The sequence below is a fragment of the Ziziphus jujuba genome, chromosome 7, assembly GCF_031755915.1.
Source record: "Ziziphus jujuba cultivar Dongzao chromosome 7, ASM3175591v1".
Lineage (NCBI taxonomy): Eukaryota > Viridiplantae > Streptophyta > Magnoliopsida > Rosales > Rhamnaceae > Ziziphus > Ziziphus jujuba.
The window spans coordinates 19,355,408-19,375,703 of record NC_083385.1 but is presented as its reverse complement, the minus strand read 5'-3'; the positions used below and the strand labels follow the sequence as shown (position 1 = coordinate 19,375,703).

The following is a 20,296-nucleotide window of genomic DNA, read 5'->3' as shown; positions in this document are numbered from 1 at the left end:
ATTTTACATTCTGGTTTTGAAGTATAGTCCATTACAAACTTACTATTTGCAAATTTAGTAAAATTCTTTCTAATTTAAGATATAGGATACTCTAATAAAATAAATAACTATTTTATCAAATAAATGTAAAATTAAAATTTCTATTATAACAAGTTTTAACGAGGAAATATCCCAACACGATAAAAATATATTGCTTGTTAAATCTGAATAAATAGATGGTACAAAATTAATATTTGTTCCCTTGAATTAGAAAAATCAAATAAGTAAAAAAAATAATTTAACAATTAATTTAAATTGTCTGTTGAAAAAAAAGTATCACTTGTTCAACAAAAATAATATTAAAAAGACGACAGTATTGAATTAAACTTGGAATCCAATAATTAAATTGGATAGTGCAGTTGTAACATAGAAAACCAACTTAATCATTCTAGCTAGAAACAATAATTGCATATTTACCCAAAAAATCCATAATTACCATATCAGAAAATCACTAAAGGTTTGAAAGTTGAACAATACAAACCAGGAAAAGGAAAAATAAAAAATAAAAAAAAAACTAAAAAATAAAAAATAAAAAATAAAAATAATATGAAATGAAAAGTAACACGGACGATTCCCAAAAAAAAACAAAAAAAAAAAAAAAGTGCAAAACATCACATTTTTCTCTCATATTTTATATCACTCTTTACCCGTCCGCATGATTCATGTCAATTATGGAAGCCTTGTATTTTGTTGAGTGAAAGAGCCAAGAAAAAAAAAAATTTACTTAGGATAAAGAAAAATAAAATTGTTCAATACAAGTTTTAATTTTCTTGAACATTGAATAATTACTATTTGAAAATTGGAATGTTAATATATATATATATATATATATAACACAGGAAATTTTATGGTGAGGACGGTTCGTATGAGAACCGCAGTATTAATGATGGTTTTTTATAGTATAACGACGGTTTTTTAGAAAATCGTCACCAATACTATGAAAAACCGTCACCAATACTAGGTCTGTATGAGGACCGTCCACACCATAAACAGACTGTATATAACACATTTCCAATTTAGCAGAAAAATTATGGCCGAATTAAACAAAATTTGAGCATCTCTACATTTTAATTCTTCCATTCCTCTCTACCTTTTAGGAACAGATTACCCCACAGTTCAAACAACATATAAAATTTTTACTCGGTTTAATACTTTTTTTAAAACCAAAATTCTTAATCACCATACCCAGTTTTGGAAGCAACTTCCTTCTTTGGCTGCCTCTTATCATTCTCTTCAAAATTGAAATCGTAACTTTGATTTAATGTAACCATAAACTTTGATTCTGTCAAATGAAGTCTAACTCTATGCATTGACTTATACAATGACTTTTTTTATCCCTTCCTCGCTAGAAGTAACAGAACACAAATAACAATAAGGAAGGCAACTAATAAATTTCATAACAAGTGGTGGTTATGTGTTAAAATTACTTAACAATTTCCATAGTAAATAAATTCAACTAATTAATATTAATATTATTTTTAATATTTGCATACAAAAAAAAAATTAGATTAAATTATTTGAAAAATAGTATAACAGATATATGCTAAAAAGGTATTCATGTTAAATTGAAATGATTTTAGCAATTAATTGGTTTGAGAGAGGCAATTTGCGATTCATAATTACCGTTGAGGTGTTTATTTATTATTTTAATAGTTTAAAAAGGTTATTTATATATTTCCTATATTTCGGAGGAGTTTTAAATTATTATTATTATTTATTTCTGTTTTTATAATAAGTTTTTTTTTTTTTTTTTTTTTTTCTATGTCCCCAGGCATCCATTTCCCCGTTCATTAGGCTTGGGTGGTGGTGCTTGTACCAACTAAGCTACCACACTTGTTTAATGAGTTATTATACTTCACACCTAATCGCCGTATGTACGCTAAAAAAATTTAAAGCATTTGTCAAAAGCACACCATTTCTTCCATATCCGTCATCAAATTATCATTAATGTTGTTAAATAACACAAAACAAGCAGAAGGAAACGAGAGAAAAGAATGCTAAATAATAAAAATAAATATTCTATTTGTTTTTTAAGGCTTTGATATTTTTTTAGTTTCATATTAACTTTTTTATATTTTTTCTATTAAACTAAATAATAGAAATAAATATTCTATTTTATCTTTTTTTTTTTAAATTATTAATCTTTAATTTTAAAAATAACCATTTTTAAAATTTTTAAAAATAACCATTCTTTTAACCGAACGTAATCTAAATTATTTTATTTGAGCCTTTTAAGTTTGTTGAAATTTTTCATAAAAAACAAAAAAATAGAATTTTTGTTGCTAAAATTTAAAAAAAAAATGATAATTTTGAATTGACCATTCAATATTAAATCCATGAATGTTACAAATGAAAGTTAAAATAATTTTCATAATTTAGACTAGTACACTAATGTTGTAAAATACAACAGCTTGAAAATACATTTTACACATCAAGTACCCAAACTAAAATCTTCAGATTCAAAATGAAATACCCTCATATAAATATATACCCCCACTGTTCTGGAAGGATACAAAAGTGACACTAGACATATTATACAAGCCAAGTTACGCTAAAAGAAAAAGTATACCTTCAAGCCAAAACATGTAGATCAAACCTTCAAGCCAAAATATGTCGATCTTAAATCTAGCTTCACTCATCAGTTACGAGTAGATAATCAACGAACAGCAGCCAAAAATGATCTTTCCATTCATCAAGGCTTGCGAAAGGTAGAAGACCGCAAAACAATGGTAGGAAAAACAGCAGGATACCATAGAACATACATCGGCGAAGCCAGTAAGGAAGCATTGTGTTGCCTTTCACTCTCTCAGAGACAGTGAGTGGTCCATATAGGATAAGGAACACAGTGGATGTGCGTACATTACAGAAGAAATGCACCAGGCATAGAGTCTCCCAATACAGGAGCCAATGATACCCACTCCCTCCCAATGTGTCTATGCAAAGTTTGCCTGCGAAACCGCAGACAAATCCTAAGAGCAAGATTATAAATGTAACCGGCATGGTCTGTTTTGATGATCCTGACCGTTGGAGAAGCAAATAAGCAACTGCAATAATCATTAAGATACCAAAGAGCATTCTGCTCACAACTTGAACTTGACACCTGAGAATGTGCAGTCCTGAATTGAAAGATGCCATTGGTTTTGGGATCCACCAAGAGCTGGACTCCTGAAACAGAAAAAATAATTCAATAAGATGTTTTCTACACCAAAATGAAAAAGTGATGGTTGGTAAGGTATGGTTTATATAATTTTAGAACAGCAACAAATAATTATTGAATATAAACATGTAACTTTATCAACAGAATTTATTAGGTAATTCTCTAGATATTTCACATTTCACATTTTACTTATATAAAGAAAAAACACAGTAAAATCCTTTAAGTGAATGCAAAATATTCTCAGTTTAAACGACAAACTATAATGACTACAATACAAATAGCAAAGACAAATTAGGGGGAAATATCAGAACAATTGAAAGAAGAGAAAGTACTTGCCTTTGGCGATGGTATACAGGATGAAGTAGCTTCGGCAATTTTTCTGTAGGAATAAATATAGGTAGCATATAAGAGGGATGCTGCCATAAGAAGCAAACCAGCAACAAGACAATCTATGCACTTTTTAAGAAGCTCAGCATGTCTCAAGTCCTCTAGCTGAGTCTTGAACTTTTCAGCTTTGAAGGATGCCTTTGACATACCCATAGATAATTTTGATCTCTCCAGATTATTTGACTCAAAATTGAGAGCTAGCTCTGTTTCTTTCAACTTCAATTTTCTCATTGTAAGACCAAGCTCAAACGACTTAAGGTCGTTAGAACGGGTTTGCTCCATGACAGACTTCTCAATAGTGCCACGCATGGACTGATTGATTATAGATCCAAGTGGGCTTGGAGACACACAAATCATCTGGTTTGTTTGCCTATGCTGGTCAAGGTCTAGATCAACAGAATCCGTTAGCTCATTCTGTTCGATTGCTTTGCTATGATTTAACTGATTTTGAACTCCATTAGTTTGGATAACTGCTTCTGACCGACAGATGCCAATATTGTGACTGCTTGAACAACCTTCTCTGCATATATGATCTCCTTTGTTGTGATATACATCTGAAGTAGAACCTTCTAAATTTAGTTGACTCCAATGATTTCTTCCCTTATTTACAGATGATTCATTGATCAGTTTAAGAGTTCTCAAAGTGCTCCCAAACGATTTTTCAAAGTTCCGTACGAAACTATCAAATGTGTCCCCAAAATCCTGTAAGGTAATGAAACAAAAAGGAAAGTGGATACCACTTTAGCATCTTAAATCTTTGCAATGTTGATATCAACTACAAGAGGAAACTTAACTTGTAAAACCACAGTCAACTGGATGAGTCAGCAGTTAAGGTCTGGCTTACATTTGCTAGAGATTCTCTGACAGCTGAAGCACAGATCTGCAAGCAAGTACATAAATGTATATTAGTGAATTCTTGGGATATTCCACCGTGCAATAAATTAAACAATTCAGACAAAGAAAGTATACAAAGGCAACAAACCCCACAATTATGGCTGGCATTATTCCCTCTTAATAATAATACTTTATCAACCAAATTAAAACACGGTTCACAACCCATAATATCAGCTGTGTGTTTCAATCATATGACATTTTTTTTTTTTTTTTTTTGTTTTTTTGGTTGACACACTTTGAATTAGAGGATGGAGAACTTTTAGCTGCAAGCTGATAAAATCCAAGACCAGGGGTTAACACCAGGGTTCTTAGCCATTTAAGATCCAAGGGGACATATAACTTGCATCTTGATGGTAGCAAAATAGGCTATGTTCAATAATAACTTAGCACATTCTGACATTGTAATGCAAGTAAATAGGACTTCTTGGAGAAATAATGATTAATGACCCTAGAAACCCATTAAAGTGAGAATTATCATTAATGTGATTTCTAACAGGGTAGATAAATACCAGCGTAAGATGTTCAGCAGACATCCTTTCTCCGGGCGAATCTTTCTTTTCCAGAACCTAGAATCCAAAAAAAAAAAAAAAAAAAAAAAAGAATAAAATCCATGACATAAGAGAGAAATCATAAAGCATAGTTTCAAAAAGTGAACAAGAGCATGGGAAATTACTTACTTCAACAAGACGTTCAATATAAAACATAAAAAGACCATTAATTTACATTACTAACCAACCCAATGATAATGCACTGCTTTTTATCGTCAAGTCCTCAAATTATCTGAATATCCACATTATTACTTTCAGTCGTACAGAAACATCCCAATGTTGGCTAGCTATAACTTATAAACACAAACTTCAAGCGTATAATATTTTAAAAAAAGAATTAAGAAAACTAAAACGTGCTAGAATCCCTTAAAGCATATCAAACAGCAAACCTGAATTAAACAAATAAGAGATAAGAACCAGAATTTGCAAACGACTAAATGCTAAAAGTCGAAACTTTTCCATAAAAACCTAGAAATTTTTTTGTTTTTCAACTTCAAAAGCATCAAAAATCAAACATAAACATCCAATCAACAAACCCAGTATTCAAAACCTTAGATTTGCAAATTAAAAAAAAAGAAAAAGAAAAAAAGACCTGAGCTACGAAGGCTGCAATTGACATTCCCAGACGAAACGAAAGCGCATCAGCAACAGGGTTACGGCGCGCCGTCCCGAAAACAACAATGGGGTTTCGGCGCTTGCACGCCACGCGCGTGCCTCTCTGAAACGAACCCAAAGACGAAGAAGACGTCGACGATTTGGAAGCAGAGAAATCCTTCGCAGCTCTTTTCTTCATCTTTTTCTTGCTCCTACCGATCAGCTTTTGTGGATTTTCGTCGGTGGGTGCTGAGGATGTGTTCTGAACCGTAGGATTCAAATACTCTGGAGAGGAACCCACGGCGGAGATGGCGGGGGCGGCGTCGTCCTCCTCATTCTCGTCATTGTTGGGTTCGTCGTTGTTGATGGCGCAATCACTGGATCTGTGACGTTCGGGAGAAGGTGAAGAAGTGACATCCATGTAATTTTGAAGACGAGGAAGACAAAGACGAAGACGAATGGGAAGGTGGGAAGGGTTTGATTTTCAAAATTGTATAAATATTGATGCCAAAAAAATATCACAAAAATACGCCGTACAATTTTCCTTTTTCAGAATAATAATAAATTTTTATTATTATTATTTTGTAATATATATTTGGCAATTTAATTAGAAGGTAAAAAAATCAATCAAAAGAAAAAAAAGAAAAAAATGATTTCTTAAAAAAATTGAAGGGAAGTGGCACTGTTTCATTATTATTATTATTTTAATTTTTGTTTTTAAAACATTGCCACGAAGGCAGGCACTTGGATTCTCTGTTTGTTTTTATTTAGCGTTTGATATAGCTCATATCAAACTATGATCTATTTAGTTACAAACCATTTATTTATATTCGATTTGACATATTACATTCTAATTTTTTTTTAATCTTTTTTTTCTCTTTTTTTTTTAATTTTTTTAACCCTTTTTATAGAATTTTTACACAATTAGCATATAAAACCAAAAAAATGAAGATATAAAATGTAATTTTGTAAAGTGCAATTTAAAAAAAAAAAGATTATTTAAAATACAAAAAATATTAATGATACTATTATTTTTCAAATAAGTTAGAAAAAAAAATGTGGGAAAAATTAAAAAATTAACTTTTCAAAAATGAAGTAAATTTTTTTACAGATAATAGGTATCTAAAAAAATATATAAATAAAAAATAATAGAAAAAATTTTATCTTGTTGCTATGTTCCTATAGAAGTTAATCGAGTAGCTCATGTTTGTAGCTCATCATGCTCTTTCTAACGATTCTTGTGTTACTTGGTTGGAGGATGGGCCACTATGGTTTCTTCATGCGAACCAAATGGATTTATGTAAGCTTGTTGATTATTCGAAAAATTTAATTTCTATTCCAAAAAACAAAATTAGAGACTTTTATTAGCTGTTTTTTAATTATTGACTTTTGTAAAATTCATGAGATTTTTATTGAATTTTAGAGTTTATAAAATCACGAAAGATTCTCATAAATATTTATACACTTTCATTTTAAAAGATTTCAAAAATAAATTTTTTAAAGACATTGATAGAATTTTATTGACTTTTTATATATTATAAAAACAAAACTATATCTCTCATGTCAATAAAAAATTATTAAAATAATAAAATAATAATCACTTTAAAAAAGAAAATTTGCTTTAAAAAAAATAAAAATGAAAATTTATAACTTTCATATTTTTTTATCCTTTTTTAGGCATTATTCCACCAACAGGATATTAATATATTATCAAAATATAAACCATTTTTATCAAAAAGTGAATTTAAATAAATTAATAAAAGATAGTTATATGGTAGGATGCGAATCAATTAAATTTCTTTTGCGTATCATTCCACACCATACATAAATTAACTATCTAATAATTTTTTTTTTTAGCTTTTTTGTTTTCGTTTTTTAAATTATGTAAAAGCACTGGGTAATCAGTATATTAAACTTTTAAAACTTTTGGGATAAATGAGTAGATAATTTTTAAAAGGAATATTTTCAGGCTAATGGGTATTAAATAATCGGTATATTAAACTTTTAAAACTTTTAGGGTAAATGGATGGATAATTTTAAAAAAAATATATATTTTCAGGTTACATAGTAATACTATATTAAACTTTTAAAAGTTTTTGGGTAAATATGTGAATAATTTTTAAAAGGAATCTTTTCATTTTTAACTTAAAAGGTAAATGGATGGAAAATTTTTAGAAGGTAATGTTTTCATTTTTTACTTAAAAGTAAAAAAAAAAAAAAAAGAAGTCCAAAGCTTTGTAAAAATGGAATGTTTTCAATTTTTAACTTGGAAGTTTTTGGATAAATGGGTGAATAATTTTTAAAAGGAATGTTCTCATTTTTAATTTAAAAGCAAAAAAAGTTAGGATTTTTTAATTATAGGACCTCATCCTTTTTTGAGGATTAAAGCATAGGTATTTCAACAAGAGAGCTAAAGATTCTATTTTGTTTATTTTATTTTTTATCTTTGACCACAGATATGGACCTAATTTCTGTGTAAGGACTAGAGGATAAGTATTTCCTATGCCAACAAGAGACTCTAGGATTTTTATTTTTATTTTTGACCACATATATGGACCTAGTAGGGCCTGTTTGTTTCACCGGATTGGACAGGATTGTGTCCCAATCCGGTGTTTGAAAGGAACAAACGAAGAAGCGGATAAGTTAACCGCTACAGTAAAATAATCCCCCGAGAGGAGGATTAAGCTGACCTGTCCTTCCCCCTGGGTCAAATTTCTGTCCGGAGCTGATCGAAGGCGTTGCTGGTGTCTCTCGAGTGCCTCTGCCCAGATCAAGCGTGCCTCTGCCCAGATCAAGCTCTGAATATGTAAGTTTGCCTTCTTCTTTCTCTTCTCATTGTTTGTCTGCTTCTTCTTCTTCATGTTTCAGTTTATTTTTTTTTTTTATTAGATCTGCCCATATTTCTCTTTTTTGATCTGCCAGAAAAAGACTTTTTCTTTTTCTTCTTCTCTGTTCTCGTTCTTCTTCTTCTTCATCTACATTGTTCTTCTTCTTCTTGGTTATTCATACTTTCATACACATTCGGGCCATATTTTTCTTCGTTTGTCTTGTTCTTCGATCTGGCAATTTGTTTTTTTTTGCAATTTTATTTTCGATCTGGTGTACAAATGTGGAGGAAAAAATGTCTTCTTCTTCGTTCTTCTCTTCGATCTGGCATTGTTTTTTTTTTTTTTTTTTTTGCCATTTTTTTTCTTCTTCTTCTTCAACCTGGGAGTACAAATGTGTAGAAAAAAATTCTTATGCTTCTTCTTCTTCTTCTTCGTTCTCTGATTCTGGGTGCTCCATCTTTCAATCTTCTTCGTTCTCTGATTGTGGGTGTACAAATGTTTTTTTTTTTTTTCTTAACCATTAAATGCTTTCAAAATAGTCATATATCATTCATGTATGCTTGTCTAAACAAAAAAGAGAAACAGAACCAAAAACATAAATTACCATGTGAAGCAAGTTGTTCTCTGACCTCAACCGCCCAGCCTACCGAAAGAAAATTCAATAATTAGAATTTCATGTTTCATTAGAGAACAAATATAACCAGCACACAAAACCATTCAGAGACATCGCATAATTTTACAAGAAAATGATACTAAAATACTTAAAATACAAAATTATGTAATCTCAGGGCAGAGTGCAAACATGAATAAAATACTCTAAATTCTAGAAAATTGATTGTTCTTGGAATCAAAATCAAACAAAGCACTTAATAATTGGTGGTTGAAACTAATTAAAAAATGCCTCCTTGTTCCTTTGTAAGGCTGCAGCAACTTGAATACATTTAAAAGACAATTGATCTTTCGTATCAGATGCTTCTTAAACATTTTAAAAAGAATTAATCCCTTTGCAATGTTTATCTAGAGACTATTGGCAAATGAAGAATACAAACTAATAAACATGCCATAAAATTGCGCAATGCAATTCTAGACTGAAGAAGGTTCTGGAGTGATGGACAACAAAGCATGATTACAAAAGATAATGTTGAGGGAAAACCTTTTAAAGAAAGTGGAAAACTGAGATAAAGAACAAAACAGATAGACAAATAAACATGTTCCATCTTTGACATACCACTTCATTTGTCTCGTTTTCCTCTCCTTTCAAAACAGGATTCTGCAGAAAACTGTTGATAATCTTTTCTGTACGACTACCAAAAGGTGAGTCAGCTGAAGTGTTTTTTGACATAAAATTTTCATGGACTGAACCTGTAGTGTTATTTCCATGTCCAAGCATGCCCTGTGATGTGTCGTCTGTTTGTTTTGTTGCCAACTGCATGATACTTCCCATTGGGTTTTGGGTTGAGGAAGCATTTATTATATTCATACCACCTTGCAAAGAACTTGAAATGGCACCTTGGTCGATGGGTAAATTGGGTTTTCTTTTTTGTTTTTCCTTTATTTATTTTTTTTTCTCCTTTCCCTTTTTGGGTCAAACAAACTATGCCATCATCATTTCCTCTCCAGCTAATTTTATCCATCGTCAATTACAAAATATTTTGCTAGCTTTCCTTCAATAAAAACAACAAATTGGCTTTTATGGTTCAAAGAGGGTGAGTTAGAAAGTATTATTCCTTCCCTCGATAAAAAAGCAAGTTACTTTATGGAGAACAATAATGTCTTATGTAAACTTTAAAAAAGTATATATAAAATATTATTCAATTATAAATATTTCTTTAAATTTTCCACATTCTTTTTGTCCCAAACCACTGTACATATGCCAAAACTCCTATCAACGATTATAGAATATTACTAATTATCTAAATATAAAATTTAAAATATTAGTTATAAATTTTAAATCATTATTCGATGGCCCAGTTATTTGTTTCTAGTAATCTTTTCAAGTATACTTGTATCCAACTGGTGGATGGGCTTGTGGACAGAAATATTTGTTTTTTCAAAAAATTTTTCAAGTATACTTGTATCCAAGATATATTTTTGTAAATTATAATTTTTTTGTACATTAAAATGTTATGTTTGTTTTGTTTTTATTTTTTATTTTTTTCTTTTTTGTAGTGAATATGGATCGAAGAAGATTAGCTGCATTATTGATGCTTCCAAATGATAAGGCATTTGAATATTTTTGTACATGCTTTATAGTTGTCGGGTTTATGTACATGTATGTAGCAATGCGATTGAGAAATGATAGAGGTGTTAGGAATCGAATAAATAGGACTGCAGAGTTGCGTTCGTCTTTTGTAACTAGTTTGTTGGACAATGATGTTAACTGTATTAGTCAACTTAGGATGGATAGGAGAACATTTGGTATTTTATGTCAGTTATTACGCCATGATGGATATGTTAAAAGAGATGGTACTGTTACATTGGAAGAGCAAGTGTGCATATTTTTGCATATAATTGCTCATCATACAAAAAACCGTACAATTATCACTAGATTCAATAGATCGGGGGAAACAGTTAGTAGATATTTCAATTCAGTGTTGAATGGAGTGTTACGTTTACATGGGACATTGTTGAGGCATCCTGAACCTGTGTCAGATAATTGTTCGGATGATAGATGGAAAATATTTAAGGTATGTTAATCAATTAGTTTGGTTACTTTATTTAATTCGTAGATATATGTGGCAATATCTTATGTAACTAATTTTGTTTGTGACCTAGAATTGTTTGGGAGCATTAGATGGAACTTATATTAAGGTTAATGTACCCGAAATCGATAAGCCGAGATATCGAACCAGGAAGGGTGAGATAGCCACAAATGTCTTAGGTGTATGTAACCCAAATATGGAATTTATATTTGTATTACCTGGTTGGGAAGGTTCCGCTTCAGACTCAAGAGTACTTCGAGATGCATTAAGTAGGCCAAATGGATTAAAAGTACCCACCGGTAAGAGCAATTCTTAAAGTTCATATTGTAGTGGACCAACATTATGTTATCTAATAGGAGCCATTTTTCTGTGTTAGGTTATTATTATTTAGTGGATGCTGGTTACACTAATGGTGAAGGATTTCTTGCACCATATAGGGGAACAAGATATCACCTTTCCGAATGGAGAGATGGTTGTGCACCTGCAAATCATGAAGAGTATTTCAATATGAAGCATGCATCTGCTAGAAATATAATAGAAAGATGTTTTGGGGTTCTAAAAATGCGATGGGCAATTTTAAGGAGTCCATCGTTCTATCCAATTTCAACCCAAATTAAGATAATTACTGCATGTTGTTTGATACATAATCTTATTAGGAGAGAAATGGCACTTGATCCTGGAGAAGCTGAGTTTGATATGAGTAACGATGCTGACATAAGTGGGGATGAAGATATTATAGGATCAATTGGTTCTTCGGATCAATGGACTAATTGGAGAAATGAGTTAGCTAGGCAAATGTTTGATGAGTGGAGAAGTCGTCGTGGTTAATAGTTGATTGTTATGATTTATATAATTTTCTAACTGTTTAATTTTATAGTGTTTGTTACATCTTTTGTATGAAGACTGAATTATATTAAATATAACATATGAGAATTTTATTATTTGTTATTAAATTCATATTTTTTATGGTATTTTTGGAATCATGGAATTTTTACATAAATAGCAATGGAAGCTGGAGGTAGCGATAACGATAATAGGGGTGGTGACTCTAGGCGTACATGGACTCAACGAGAGGAAGAAGCTTTACTGATTATCTTAGATGAAGCTGTAGCTAGTGGGCAACGTTGTGATACAGGGTCATTTAAGCCTGGCACACTTACTATGATTGAGAGGCGACTATCTGAGCTGTATCCTAATTCGAGACTGCGAGCCAATCCACATATTGAGTCGAAGATGAAAAAGTGGAAGAAGCAATATGGTATAATATATGACATGCTGAACAAAAGTGGATTTGGATGGAATGATTCTCTTAAATGTGTGGAGGTTGATAGTGAAGAAGTTTGGCAAGCATATGTGCAGGTTTTGAATATTATTTGAAAATATATGTTAATTTCAATTTTAGTTTGTTATCTAGCATTTATTTTTTCTTAGCTAAACGTTGGCTTTTTGTATTTTAGAGTGCCCCAAGTGCAAAAGGTTGGAGAGGAAAATCTTTTCCTATTTATGAGAAGCTTGCTAATATTTTTGGGAAGGATCGGGCAACCGGACGTGGAGCACAAACTCCAATTGATATGATAAATGAAATAAATCTGGACACTGCAAATGAACCAATTGATAATGTCGATTCTCCAATGTCTGTGAATCGAGGAGGTAGTGAACCATCTACACAAGTCCAAGCAAGAGGTAAACGAAAATCTAGATCGAAGGACGATGACATTGTAGCCGGGTTAGGCAATGCAGCAGAGAAATTATTTGATAAATTGGCTGCAAAGTTGGAAAAATCCGAGGCTTATTATCCACAATATTTAGCTATGGAGCTTGACAGGTTAGGATTTGAGGCCAGTGATAACCTCAGAATCTCTAAGGCAATGAGATCGGATCCATCGAATATAGAGGTTTTTAAGGTTATTAAAACGGATGCGAGGAAGATTGCATTTGCTCGTGACTTTTTGGATAACTAATTTAGTTAAGTAGTGGACTACATATTTTCTGTTTATGTATGGGAGGATGATAATTATGAACAATTAGGTTTGAAACTTATGAACTTGTTGTATGGTGGTGGATGTTTGTTTCTAAATTTGCATGTAAGGATAATTTTATGATTATGTGTTATGTTTTAGAATATTCATATGCGCGTGATTGAGTTGATTTATTGATTTTTTAATTGTATTACTATATTATATTATAATGTATTCTTATATGCAGGAATATTAAATGGCAAAGTGAAGAGTTTATGTTGTGTTTAAAGGTAGAGAACCAGGGATATATAATTCTTGGCCTGAATGTCATCAACAAGTGCAAGGATTTAGAGATAATTTATATCAAGCATATAATACAACCCAAGAAGCTGAAATTGCATATGTTGAGTATGTAGAACAACGGATGCGGAATCGTAATGACACAAATCTAATACGAAATACCACCGCACATACACATGCTCAAATGAACAATGAATGGCGTAATGGTTTTATAGTAGGTTTTTTATTTGGATTGTTAGCAACAAGTGTATTTACTTATTTGTTTTATAAGTAAATTATCCTTGTAAAATCCAATATATTTATATTTATGTAGTACTTGTTATTTGAATTGCTACATGTGAAATCTATATACATATACGTATAACTTGGATATGGATATTCTTATATTATCAACAAGTTCTTAATTACATATACTGTTAATTATTTCTTTATTTGTGAATAATTGTTATTTATGATTTACCATACTAAAATTTTATTTTTATTGGTTTTGGAAACAATATATTTATGTAATTTATGGGTTGAAAAAATATTCAATTGTCTTATGCATACCATTAAAATATATTCATTTTTAATTAATTGTTATTTATGGCATACTATGTTTTAAGTTAATTTTAAGCTATTTCTAAAGTTATATATTAATATTATTCGTGGGTGTATACAACAAATTTTGTATATTTTGCATGTATGTATAAATATATAAATATATAAATATATAAATGTACAACTTTAATTAGATGTAATAATTTTTTTTTCATATAAATTTAACTTTTTATATTTTTATTTTTTTAAATTAAAAATATAATTACAAAATAGTCCTATCCAGTCTGATTCAGCACCAAACATGGTACAATTAGTCCATCATTTAGTCCGGAACTATACCAAACATAGTACTGCACTAATTATCCTGTCCGATCCTATCCGATCCTGTCCGATCCTGTCTGATCCGGTCCTATCCGGCGTACCAAACGCCCCCGTAAGGTCCTCGCAATTATAATCTATTATTTAACTTAACCAACACTTTATTGATATAAGAGTATGGGATTTTAAAAATCATTAAAAATCGTTGATATTTTAAATACTATATAATTTTTATAAACTTTTAAAATGTTTAATAATATATCCATCAAAATTTAATAACACTAGATGATACAAAATAAATTGAATTTGGTAAGTATTTTACTAAGAGGGATGTATTCAATTTAGAATTTGAAGGATTTTAAAAGTTTTTAAAAATTTAGAGGTATTCGATTTAGATTTTAAAGGAGTCCATATAAGTCTAATGATATTCAATTCAGATTTTGATGGATTTTATAAAAGTCCATTAAAATCTAGGTATATTCAATTACGACTTTGTAGAATTATTTTAAAATTTGGTGGTATTCAAAAAGTTATTGATTTTAAAAAATGATGGATTTTAATGGATTTGAAAGGATTTTAACAGTGAAATTGTGAAGAAAATTGTCAATATGAAATCTAGCCTTAAACCCAAAGATTTATTTGGATTTTTATAAAATCTTTATGAAGTCTATAGAATTTCATAACAATCCATTAAATCCTTTAACCTCTATAACTCATTTTAAATCCATCAAATTCTAAATTGAATACATTCCCTTAAGAATAAAAGACATACACAACTAATAATTATCATAACAATTTTCAACTTTTTTCCATTAGAAATATCTTGATTTGGCACACGTTTAAAAAATATGAAAGGAAATTAAAATTAATTCAATGGGATAATAATACTTTTCATTTTATGATTTGGCATAATTTTAACCATTAAATCTGTAGTGTTGGATAAAAAAAAATGATTAATCCAAATATAAATTTTCACGTTACAAAAATATAAAACTTAAACAAACTATTCTCTGAACCATCATATGTATATGCCAGGTAAAATTAATTAATATCAAACTAATATCTAAATATTTTATTCCAACTACTATCGATATTAAATTAGTTGAGGAAAATATAGGCCGAACTAAGAAATTGGGGAAATTAGTACAAACGTATGTAAGATAAAATTAATTAATATCCAAATATTTATTTCAAGTACTACTAAACATTAAAGTAATTGAGTGCACTAGGCTTATACCTGATTGAAGTTCAAAACTCTGCCCCAGAGTTGTATCATTTGTGATCCATAGAGTTAGGTGTTCGAAAATGTGGAACACAACAGGATAGTTTGGTAAACTAGCTGTGAAATGGTAGGTAATAAATAATTAAATATTTGAATTTTATAAAAGAAGAAAACGAAATATTTAAAAGTTTTAAAAGAAATAAATTGTGAAATATTAAATTAATTAAAATTTAAAAAGTAAATAAATGCAAATTTCATTAAATAATAATAGAATCACAACATTTGAAATATAAACTACATGTAAGTAACAAAAGGTTCATTTGTTATTGCTTCCATTACTTAATTGGTATATATATTATTAAATAAAGTGAAAAGCATGCCGTATTCATATTCAAGGTACAAACTTTATATTGGAGTCATATATACAATAGAAGTTTAATCGAGATTGAATAAAGCATGTGATAAATTATGTCACTATCCATTATATTTTACTAACCTTTTATGCAGGACCTTTCAAATTATTCTTCAAGTGACAGATCTGCATATGGGCACACCTGATCACAAAAGAAACAAGAAAGTTAATGTGAAAAACACTTTGAAACTCATAGTTTCTGTTTTTCTCTCAAGGTGTTTTATTTCTGTCTAGAGTCTAATCAGCAACGTATTTATAGACTGCTAACCCTAATCCTCCGAGGGTTTCATAATACCTTGGACTCAATTAATGGGCTCATTCTTATATATTAATAATCAGTTAAATAAGCTCTGTCATTTAATGAGCTAGTTTGGGAATCCCACGGCCCATTATTAATCAAAACTCCTGATCATAGATTAGCTTGCTCCAAGAGTATAAATCCAACAATCTTCCACTTGCTCTGAGCAAACCTGGAACTTTGATCTCATCCGATGCTACTCAGTTAAAAGTCCAGATGTGAACTCCAAAATTAATAACGTTTATATTAAATGTATTTTTCCTTTGTAAAATATCAATAATTAATCGATAATAATTTCTGTTAGTTAATTAATTATTTATTCTCTTAACTTATCAATTTCTTTGACAAATCCAATGCACTGGCTAGTGACTTTCAATATCCGAGTACTGAAACATGTTAAGAGGATATTTCATATAAATTCTATTTTGTATATTTCATAAATACTTAATAATCAAAGAACGATAATTCCCAAATCATCAAGTTATTGACTGTTCAAAATAGACTTCATGTATTGATAACTCAAAAAATCATAGTCACTTAATTACTTATTTATAATATACCCAGGATTAAAAAAAAAAAAATCCAATATTGCCTGAGATTTAATTCCTTTTACAGAAATTTATCCTTAATTAAATCTCTTCTGATCCTCTCAAAATGACCGTAATTCATTCTAATATTTTATAATAATCAAGAAAGATTATTTTATAAAATATTACAGTCTAAATAAAGTGCCCAGTTTTATTTAACAACTGTGAGATAATTCATTAATTATGAGAACCTAAGATCATATATTCTATGAACGTATCCATATGATCATATACTACATAATTAATCTGAACCTTATATGTAAAAAAAAAAAAAAATGCATAAGAATTTTGGGAAATTCATACCATTAAATCAGAAAATGAAATTACAATTATCTTGCTCCCAGAGCATAAATGTAACCAACTCTTTCTTACTCTAAAGTAAGGCTAGGATCCTTTTAAAACCCATACAATTTACATGCTTCTCAAACACACGTTTAGGAAGAGTCTTAGTAAAAAGATCTGCTAGGTTCTCTTCACATGTATTTTAGTAACCACTGTATCTCTTCTATCAATGAAATCACGGATCAAATGGCACTTTCTTAATATATGTTTCTGCTTTTTGTGAGACCTGGGTTCTTTGGACTATGCTACGGCCCCACTATTATCACAATAAAGGGTAATGGACCGATCTACATTTGGTATCACATGAAGATCCCAAAGGAATTTCTTGAGCTATAGAACTTCCTTTGCAACTTCAGATGCAGCCACATATTCAGCTATAGTGGTGGAGTCAACAACACAAGTTTATTTAACACTCCTCCAACAAATGGCTCCTCCATTTAGGGTAAACACATATCTTGATATTGACTTACTAGAGTTAATATCCCTTTGAAAATTAGAGTCCTTATAACCAAGGGTTTGAAGACTCCTACTAGAATACACCAATATATAATCCCTCGTTCTATTTAAATAATTGAGTATATGCTTCACTGCAGTCTAGTGTTTTATTCTGGGATCTGATTAGTCCTGGCTTACTACTTCCATTGCATAGCATATATCTGACCTGGTACATAGCATGGCATACATGAGACTACTAACAGTCGAAGTATAAGGTTTCTTACTCATGAATTCTTTCTTTTTTGAAGTTTTTGGTGATTGCTCCTTAGAAAGATGAATTCCATGTCTAAAGGGTAGAAGTCCCCTTTTGGAATTTTCCATGTCTAACCTGGTCATTATTTTGTCAATGTAGGAAGCTTGAGATAGAGCTAACACCTTATTCTTTTGGTCTCGTAAAAGTTTGATTCCTAGAATATAGTTAGCTTCACCCAATTCTTTCATATCAAACTGCTCTTTCATGTAATCCTTTACGTCTGACAACATTTCATACTGTTTTCAATTAACAAAATATCATCTACATAAAGAACCAGAAAAATTATCATCATACCTTAAATCTTTTTATACACACATGGTTCATCAGGGCTTTTCTTAAAACCATATGATTTGATAACTTGATCAAACGTGATATTTCATGACCTAATTGCTTAAGTCCATAAATTGACCTATGCAACTTGCAAACCATGTGTTCTTGACCTTTTATTATGAACCTTTCCGGTTGCTACATGTAGTCCTCTTCTAGCTCCCCATTTAGGAAAGTTGTTTTGACATCTATTTGCCAAATCTCATAATCGAGAGTTGCTGCTACAACTAAGTGAATCTGGAAAGATTTAAGCATGACTACCAGCGAAACGGTTTCATCATAATCTATATTCTCTTTCTGGGTATAACATTTTGCCACCAATCTAGCTTTAAAGGTTTTAACCTTCCCATGTGGTTCTCTCTTTCTCTTGTAGATCTACTTACACTTAATTGGTTTTACCCCTTTAGGAGGCGTTTGGTATGCCGGATAGGTCCCGATCGGACAGGATCGGACAGGATAATTAGTGCAGTACTATGTTTGGCATAGTTCTAGACTGAATGATGGACTAATTGTACCATGTTTGGTGCCGAATCGGACTGGATAGGACTATTTTGTAATTATATTTTTAATTTAAAAAAAAATAAAAATTTTAAAAGTTAAATTTATATGGAAAAAAAATTATTACATCTAATTAAAGTTGTACATTTATATATTTATATATTTATATATACATGCAAAATATACAAAATTTGTTGTATACACCCACAAATAATATTAATATATAACTTTAGAAATAGCTTAAAATTAACTTAAAACACAGTATGCCATAAATAACAATTAATTAAAAATAAATATATTTTAATGGTATGCATAAGACAATTGAATATTTTTTCAACCCATAAATTACATAAATATATTGTTTCCAAAACCAATAAAAATAAAATTTTAGTATGGTAAATCATAAATAACAATTATTCACAAATAAAGAAATAATTAACAGTATATGTAATTAAGAACTTGTTGATAATATAAGAATATCCATATCCAAATTATACGTATATATTTATAGATTTCACATGTAGCAATTCAAATAACAAGTACTACATAAATATAAATATATTGGATTTTACAAGGATAATTTACTTATAAAACAAATAAGTAAATACACTTGTTGATAGCAATCCAAATAAAAAACCTACTATAAAACCATTACGCCATTCATTGTTCAATTGAGCATGTGTATGTGCGGTGGTATTTCGTATTAGATTTGCGTCATTACGATTCCGCATCCGTTGTTCTACATACTCAACATATGCAATTTCAGCTTCTTGGATTGTATTATATGCTTGATATAAATTATCTCTAAATCCTTGCACTTGTTGATGACATTCAGGCCAAGAATTATATATCCCTGGTTCTCTACCTTTAAACACAACATAAACTCTTCTCTTTACCATTTAATATTCCTGCATATAAGAATACATTATAATATAATATAGTAATACAATTAAAAAATCAATAAATCAACTCAATCATGCGCATATGAATATTCTAAAACATAACACATAATCATAAAATTATCCTTACATGCAAATTTAGAAACAAACATCCACCACCATACAACAAGTTCATAAGTTTCAAACCTAATTGTTCATAATTATCATCCTCCCATACATAAACAGAAATATGTAGTCCACTACTTTACTAAATTAGTTATCCAAAAAGTCACGAGCATATGCAATCTTCCCCGCATCCGTTTTAATAACCTTAAAACCTCTATATTCGATGGATCCGATCTCATTGCCTTAGAGATTTTGAGGTTATCACTGGCCTCAAATCCTAACCTATCAAGCTCCATAGCTAAATATTGTGGATAATAAGCTTCGGATTTTTCCAACTTTGCAGCCAATTTATCAAATAATTTCTCTGCTGCATTGCCTAACCCGGCTACAATGTCATCGTCCTTCGATCTAGATTTTCGTTTACCTCTTGCTTGGACTTGTGTAGATGGTTCACTACCTCCTCGATTCACAAACATTGGAGAATCGACATTATCAATTGGTTCATTTGCAGTGTCCAGATTTATTTCATTTATCATATCAATTGGAGTTTGTGCTCCATGTCTGGTTGTCCGATCCTTCCTAAAAATATTAGC

General features: G+C 30.3%; 2 protein-coding genes and 1 long non-coding RNA gene across 6 annotated transcripts; 1 reads left to right on the top strand and 2 right to left on the bottom strand.

Moving 5' to 3' along the window:
• Positions 1–2,380: 2,380 nt before the first annotated feature.
• On the bottom strand, positions 2,381–6,104 carry LOC107425477 (protein CPR-5). The gene is made up of 5 exons (XM_048479565.2): positions 5,618–6,104; positions 4,987–5,043; positions 4,428–4,463; positions 3,533–4,285; positions 2,381–3,204 (listed from the first exon to the last, which is right to left on the bottom strand). The coding sequence occupies exons 1-5, from the start codon at positions 6,038–6,040 to the stop codon at positions 2,671–2,673; spliced, it is 1,803 nt and encodes a 600-aa protein (XP_048335522.2). The 5' UTR covers positions 6,041–6,104; the 3' UTR covers positions 2,381–2,670.
• A 2,070-nt stretch (positions 6,105–8,174) lies between these two features.
• On the top strand, positions 8,175–13,307 carry LOC125420823 (protein ALP1-like). 4 transcript variants are annotated; one of them, XM_060818783.1, is made up of 4 exons: positions 8,175–8,425; positions 9,714–11,134; positions 11,223–11,448; positions 11,526–12,138. In XM_060818783.1, exons 2-4 carry the CDS (start codon positions 10,574–10,576, stop codon positions 11,975–11,977), a joined length of 1,239 nt encoding a protein of 412 aa, XP_060674766.1. In that variant the 5' UTR covers positions 8,175–8,425; positions 9,714–10,573; the 3' UTR covers positions 11,978–12,138. The 4 variants fall into 4 exon arrangements, with proteins under 4 accessions (XP_060674766.1, XP_048323948.2, XP_048323946.2 ...); XM_048467991.2 differs by lacking the exons at positions 11,223–11,448; positions 11,526–12,138 and adding exons at positions 12,153–12,508; positions 12,607–13,307 and having other exon boundaries at positions 8,177–8,425; positions 9,714–9,761; XM_048467989.2 differs by lacking the exons at positions 9,714–11,134; positions 11,223–11,448; positions 11,526–12,138 and adding exons at positions 12,153–12,508; positions 12,607–13,305 and having other exon boundaries at positions 8,179–8,425.
• Positions 8,491–9,814, bottom strand: LOC125420993 (uncharacterized). Its single transcript, XR_009639570.1, has 3 exons — positions 9,676–9,814; positions 9,052–9,090; positions 8,491–8,924 (listed from the first exon to the last, which is right to left on the bottom strand). It is a non-coding gene; the product is annotated as an uncharacterized LOC125420993 (long non-coding RNA).
• Positions 13,308–20,296: the final 6,989 nt, after the last annotated feature.